Genomic DNA, 7,179 nt, shown 5'->3' with positions numbered 1-7,179 from the left:
ATTGTATATAGTACTTTTTAATGAAATGAATAAATTTTTGAATTTAATTGAAAAACTGAATTGAAAAATATATTCATCTGATTAATATACAAATAAAAACAGAATATTTAGCACTAGATAAAATAAATCATGAATTTATTTATTTTTAAAAAAATTCAAGAAAGGGCTGAAAGAAGAAATCCTGTGTGGCAGCACTTCATACAGCCTGCAGCAGACAAGGCTCAGTTAATAAATGTTTTTTTTTTGTTTGTTTTGTTTTGTTTTAAATTGAGACCTGTTATCATTCTTATTTTTATCATGTTAATGGAGGAAGAAAAAGTAGTATCGGCTTCAAGAATCGGCCCAAAAAAACCGGCTGCACGTATCGGCGTATCGGTTAGACAGATGTCAAAAAAATCGATATCGGCCTTCAAAAACCTGTATCGGTCGATCTCTACTTTATTTCTCCAACAAATTAACCTTTATTATTCTCTTAAATATACACATTGATCTGGCGTTTTTAACATCATCTTCCAGATTATTCCATAATTTAATTCCCTGGACTGAAGTACTCTGTTCCCTCAAACTGGTTCTAATTTTAGGTCTCACAAACATTTCTATCCCCTTCAGATTGTAACAACTCTCTCTTTTAATAAAATGTAACTGGAAGTTTGAAGGTAATACRTTTTATAATTGTCAGGAATCACAAAAACATCATATGGTACATTTCCAGTTGAGATTTTTATGTTTCCTGAAAAAGTTGGGGCAAAAAATGTTGACTGTGGTTTGATATGTGTCATTATAAGACGTTGGTTTGTTCTTTGAGTTTAGGAGCTTTTTTACCCATTAATGATTCATGGGTCAAAGCTGAGTAATATTTAAAATAAATTCCTCTGAAAAAGGTCAGTTGACAAAAAAAAATTGTGGGAAAAAAAGCCAGTTTTAAAAATAAAAAACTGAAAGAAGTTCAGTATGTCTAMGAAAAGTAATAATCAAATCCACTTATGCACAATACTATATGTGGAAACTGCATGTATGTATTTAATTGTTTGTTTTCTTACTTTTCAGGGAACTTGTATTTTTTGTTATATATACTGTATATAATATTTACCTGTCTGATCCATTCCAGGCGCACTCAAACTTGTCAAAGATGCAGTCGTTCTCATACAGGGAACACAACTTGCTGCGGAGGTAATCATGTACCTGGATAAAAACACAGAATCACACATAATAAATGGAATTGAGATGAGTGAGACACTCAGCTGATTCACTCCCAGCTGCTGACTCTTGAGTGTAAACTGTAAATGAATGACGTACACACACATAAAGCTCACAACAGATGAAACACCATCAGTCCTGGTCAAGTTGGAACACAGTCCCCCCTAAAGGAAGCGCTTTAAAAATAACACCAGCTCCGACCAACACAACACCCAGGAACGCAGTTTCATCTAAACCCCTTTTTTTTCCACTGTGCTAAATCAATTAACATTTAATTCACACACACACACACACACACACACACACACACACNCACACACACACACACACACACACACACACACACACAGTCTCATAACTCTTCCCTTGTGTCTCCATCCGACCTTTGTCAGCACTCTGTCTGGTGATGCAAGCACTTCAAATCTGCAGCTTCCTGCAGCCACCGTGCTCCACATCAAGCCCCCACCTTCACCATTCTGCATAGAGTCACCAGTTAACAGCTGTTTGACAATCAGTAAACAGTCAAACTGAGGTCGCCTCATTTGCTCATCACTTCCTGGGACATTTTGGTTTTGTTTGTTTTCCCCAAAGGGTCTTTCATGGGTCAAAATAGACAATGTCAACAGAGGATGAGTGAGCAATCTTTATTTCTTTTGTTCCTGTCTGAACAATCTGTGATTCACAGTCCTTCAACCTTTCTGAACTGGTGAGTAACTTCCATGTAGGATTTTATTTTTTACTGTCATTCAGTTTATCTCCTCTACCTAGCTAAAGGGGGCGGGGAAGGCATAGGGTTGGGCGATATTGGCAAAAGAATTAATCACAATTAATTGTGGTATTTAGCCGATAACGATTAATTTGACGATTAATCCTCTGGAGTCCCCGAACGCCCTTATGTCCTAGTCACATGACCTATTTAGTGGGAAAGATTTGCTCTTTGTAAAAAAATCTTTTCCAAATTGTGTCAAAATCAGACTTCAGGCTATACTTCAAATTTTAAATTGTGTTGATAGATAAATAAGTTACAGAACTTTTGTTTAAATGTTCGTCATATTTGAAGCGGAGAGGAGCACTGAGCGGACTGACCGGGGAAATATCCAGTCATTCTGCCTGGTGGCATTAATCGTATTAATTGTCAAGTGCCAAAAAATAATCGATTAATGTTTTTCTGACGATTAATTGCACACGATACGATTATGCCCAACCYTAGGAAGGCATGTAAGCCAATTGGAGTGATGTCTTTCTAATTTTTTGTCCTAAAAATTCAGCTTAATGTTAAGAAATTGGACACAAAGTGCACAACATTAAACAGACATTTACTTAAATGCTTCCAGACTGTGAGCAGCATTTGTGAATCTATTTCCACCCGAGCAGAAGCGACAATCTTAAACAAAAAGTCTTTGGTAAGAGTTATAAATAGTCAGAGCTTTGTACAATCCATATCTGATCTGAAACCAGCAAACCAGTTGTGACTGAACTCTCCTTCAAAGCAGAAGAAAGATAAAAAAAACTACCATGTTGACATTTTAACATAAATATATCCCACACTGGGTTTCTGCTACAACTGTAGCCATACAGTCACAGATTCTCCACTTTAATAAGATGAAATTTTCTTTGTGTGTGCTCTTATCTGTTAACAGAGGAGCCAACATGAAAATGATGACACTCCACTCGTGCATATGTAACGTAGGTGGTGTGAAGCCAGTTTTCGTCTCAGACTTCAAAAGACTTTTCTCTTTCATATTCTGATCCAAATGTCAGGTACGCTGTGATTTTATTTAAAAAAAAAAAAAAACAGCCTCCTGCACGGTGTCTTGTCATGGACGGAGTCCTCCAGACTCATCCAAAGAGGTGTTAAACAGCTGTACACATTAACTCTATTGTGATTAGGAGGTTAAATGGATCCAAGAATTCAGGCCGAAACAAGGAGCTCAAATTAAACCTAAAAGGTTTGTTTAACAAAACAAAATGGCTGACGTGGCAGGCAAAACTGAAAATAATTGAGTAAATACACAGGAGCTAACGAGGTGATAAGAAACAGCTGAGCTAAATGTTACAAACACTGGCGGGCACAGCTAACCAAAAAGTTAGCTTCACTAACCAATGAACAAGTTAATTAATTCTGCTAACGCCAATCCACTAAACATGTAAAAAATATTGTGGAAGCTAATGCTAAGACAGTCAGCGCAAACCTGCTGTTAATTTTCTATTGGTTTAATTCAAAGGTGGGCCAATTAAAACCAGTTATAGCTCTAACTTGTGATACTTCCAGTTTACCCCTTTCAGAATAAAGACATTTATTTGACTGAGTTTGCATTTTTATAAATACCATTTCAAGTTACTCAAACAAGTAGCAAATAGTTTCTCTACCATATTTTTTATTTAGTCAATTTTTGTATTCGTCACACATCAAGCACTGCTTGGGGTGATAGTTTTTATTTAATTTGGGGAAAATGGTATCAAAATAGAAGTTTTAAACTTGTAATTAATTTGTTAGTGGAATTAATTGGAACCAAATTTAGCAGAAGCTAATCGTCTGCTAATGGTTTCCAAAGTTAGCAAAAAAAAAACCTAATCCGCTAAATGAGAAGCTAGTTCTGCTATTAGCCGATTAGCTGATTAGCAGAAAAAGGTGTGGCAGCCCTGAGGAGTAAAAACTGAACTGAGGAAGAAATGACTGATAACAAAGGTGGGAAAATAAACAAACCAGAACACAAAACCAAACTCAACAGTTTGAGAAATATTGAGTTAGAAAAAGTTTGTTCATACTTGTTACCTCAAGTCGGATTTTAGAACTAACTCTTAAACTGATGATATCTTTAACCAACTTACTGTCTTACCTCCCCTGCTCTCCTGCTCCATCATTTACTTTTCTCTCGTCTTTCATCACACGCTCCTTACTCTCTCCTCTCAGACCCCCCCCCCCCCCCCCCCCCCCCCTCCATGCTGCATTGCAGATCTAGGTGTCAGCCGCTGGGTAAGGTATCCCTCCTTCCTGCTTTACTTCATGAGTGGAGGCTCTGCAGCCTATAAATAGCTCCGGTGCATCTTAGCCTCCCACTCCTGGCTGCCTCATAGGCCCTCGCAGAGTCAGGCGCACACACAAACACACACATGTTCACACAAACACCCACGGCAGGAATACTAAACATGCAGAGTATAAAAAAAAAGGCTGATAAACGCTCCCTGCTGCCCATAAATGAATAAACAAAAGCTGGTGTGGCCTCTTGTGAGCAATCAAATTGACACAAATTGTGTTGTGTTGTGTACACTGCACAGTTGGATTTATCAGGGAATCAGAACAAAGTTGCAGAGTTGACCACAGTGATGCTGATTAAAAACATGCACAAACAGCACGTTCTCCATTTAAAGAAGCTGGAAAAGCGTTTGTGGAGAATCCAACAATTAGTGAGTCCTGTGACTGTGTGAAGCATCCCTTCTGCCCGTGATTCATTCCTCCAACCTTGCATATTTTCCTGCATGGCAAAGCCCGCCTTCAGTGACAATAATTGTCACCCAGTAGGATGAACAAGTGTAACACGAGTCGGATCATTTAACTCTTTAAAGTAAACATAAAACAAAGATTGGACCGTGAAGTTCGATTCAGTAAATTAATCTCCTAAACTTCAACTTTAAAAGCTACTGTGAGATGTTTTGTAGACAATYTCTCCAGACTGTTTTTTTAATCACATTAGATGCACTGGTAAAACTCTAAATTACACAATTCACCAGATAAATTAAAGTAACAAGTTGTGCATGCTCAAATTTGCTTTATTTGTTTCATAATGTAATCCACTTGCAAATTTAGAAACTCATTGAACCACTAATAAATATTTTAAACACAACAAGCACTGACAATCTCACAGTGAGCTGACCTGATTTTTTGATCATTAGTTAAAATCAGAACCACGTGCAGCTTCAAATCTTTAAAAAAAACAACAACAAATATTTGCAACGTTTAGCCCTAAATTGCTCCCCAAAAGAGGGRATTTGAATTGCCCCCTCATGCATGGTCAGTAACACACCTGGTATGTCTCCAGGGGCTTGCTCTCCATGTTCAGGTCCCAGACTTTGGCTGTCAGGTAGTCTCTGGTGAGCAGGTAGCGGCCGCTGTGRCTGAACTTCACGTCCGACACAGAGGAGATGATTTCTGAGAAAAAGGAGCGAGCGCTGGGGTCCTCCGGCTCCTCAAACACTGCAGGAGTTAGGGGAGATCAAAGAGGAGGAGTGCTGTTAAAACATTTTTGTATCACATGATAATGGTCTTTATGTCAAGTTCARCGATACAGTGGGTAGAAAAGGTAATCTTTTTATTTATTTGTTTTTGGCTTACAAACAGMAATTCAATTAGATTTTTAATTTGATTTAAAGCAGTCACTATACAAAAAATATTCCGGATTAATTAAATGAAATGAGAGAAAATAGTTTTAAATAACTTGAAAGCTGAAAAGCTGTGTGTGCATTCACCTTGAAGCATCAACCATTACTTTCAGAAGAGACTGAATTTGTTAAATAAGCTCCACCTGAGAGCAACTTAACTGTCAAATATCCATACTTAAAGACTAAGGACCACCTCACACAGGTCAGATAAAAAGATTTAGAGAAGTATAGACCAACAAAAAATAATACCCCCAGAACCCTGAATATCCCACAGAGCTCCTGTAAATCCATATTTAGGAACTAGAAAGATGATGTCAACACAGCAAACACACCAAGAAATGATCGTCCACCAAAACTCAGACCAGGAGAGAATTAATCAGAGAAACTCCCAGGAAGATAAAGATAACCCTGTTGGAGCTGAGCAGATCTTCTGTAGAGATGAGACACTCAGTCCGTAAGAAAAAGCATGTTGCTTAAAGAAATAAAAAAAACTGGACTGTTTGGAGTTTCTTCCTCAAATAAGTGGAAAAAGTTTTGGTCAGATGAAACCAAAGTCAAACTTTCAGGCCATCAAGGACAAGATCTGAGACAAGTCTACCACCTCTTATCATGCTTTTCAGTTTAATATATTTTTTTCATTTTGAACAAGTTTAACTTTATTAATCTAAAYCATTTTTGTAGTTATTAAACAAATTAAAAAAATGCATTTAAATTCCACTTTATAAGACAACTAAATAAAAAGAACACCAAGTGGGAGGAAAACTTTGCAAACGTAAAAGGGATGAGATCGACGAGTGACAATAACACTCTTTAAGGGGAAATCTTGTTGTCTGAACTCTGCTGTGTATAAACACCTCAGAGACATTAATTATTCTTTTTTTAATCAACATTGCAGAGAAAAATGAGGTGCTGGAGCTTCATGTTGGGCACAGCTTGAGCAGCAACACTGCACCAATGACTCATGGTCAGAGCCGTAAATCAATGGAGAAACATTTCAGCAGTAAGAAAAAGGAGCCACAAAAAAAAGAGAGAGAGCTTGGATGCTACAGGCCCGAAGTAGAAAACTAAATGTACCATGAACTGATTTGTTCCCCCTTAGTGCGAAAAGATTTATGAAAAAAAAAGTTCAGTATTAATGAAACAACAGACCTGAGGCAAAAAGAAAAACTGAACAAAACAAAGTCTCAAAGAAATACATTATAGAAAGCTTCTCAAACTTCTTATATTTTGATGACTCAGCTGATAAACTTAATGAGGTTTTGTAATTTGAGGTAATTAATTAATAATAAAAGAAATAACTAAACTGTAAAAGAAATCTCAAGGAAGTTGCATCAAAGAGACTAACAGGACTAAATGCTAACGTGTTGATGATTAGCAGGCAAAAAGTTCATTATTCCAATAAACCTGTTAACACTGAACAAATTAAAGTAAACACGCCTCTCACAATGGAGAGTTTAAGTCAATGGTTCCCAAACTTTTCAGCTTTTGACACACAAAACAAGAGTAGCACAGACCTGTGCCCCCAACTATTTCAGTGATAAACATTGGGCCTCATGCAAGAACATGTTCGTATTCTTATCCTAAATTTCTCTTACTTTTGTT

The 7,179-nt window shown here is 37.1% G+C and overlaps 1 protein-coding gene across 1 annotated transcript in view; it reads right to left on the bottom strand.

Annotated features, from left to right (window-relative positions):
• Positions 1–1,067: 1,067 nt before the first annotated feature.
• The window catches only part of LOC106516650 (serine/threonine-protein phosphatase 2A 55 kDa regulatory subunit B gamma isoform), a 29,507-nt gene continuing 23,395 nt past the window's right edge, over positions 1,068–7,179 (bottom strand). The window contains exons 8-9 of the mRNA XM_014007117.1: positions 5,223–5,392; positions 1,068–1,182 (exon numbers count right to left, since the gene is read on the bottom strand). Coding sequence (XP_013862571.1) covers positions 1,087–1,182; positions 5,223–5,392 — 266 coding nt within the window. The 3' untranslated portion in view covers positions 1,068–1,086. The remainder of the gene's footprint in view (positions 1,183–5,222; positions 5,393–7,179) is intronic.

Source organism: Austrofundulus limnaeus, unplaced genomic scaffold (assembly GCF_001266775.1).
Source record: "Austrofundulus limnaeus strain Quisiro unplaced genomic scaffold, Austrofundulus_limnaeus-1.0 Scaffold1, whole genome shotgun sequence".
In the NCBI taxonomy this organism is placed as follows: domain Eukaryota; kingdom Metazoa; phylum Chordata; class Actinopteri; order Cyprinodontiformes; family Rivulidae; genus Austrofundulus; species Austrofundulus limnaeus.
Note: the sequence above shows the minus strand (reverse complement) of the source record. Positions and strands in the feature narration are given on the sequence as shown.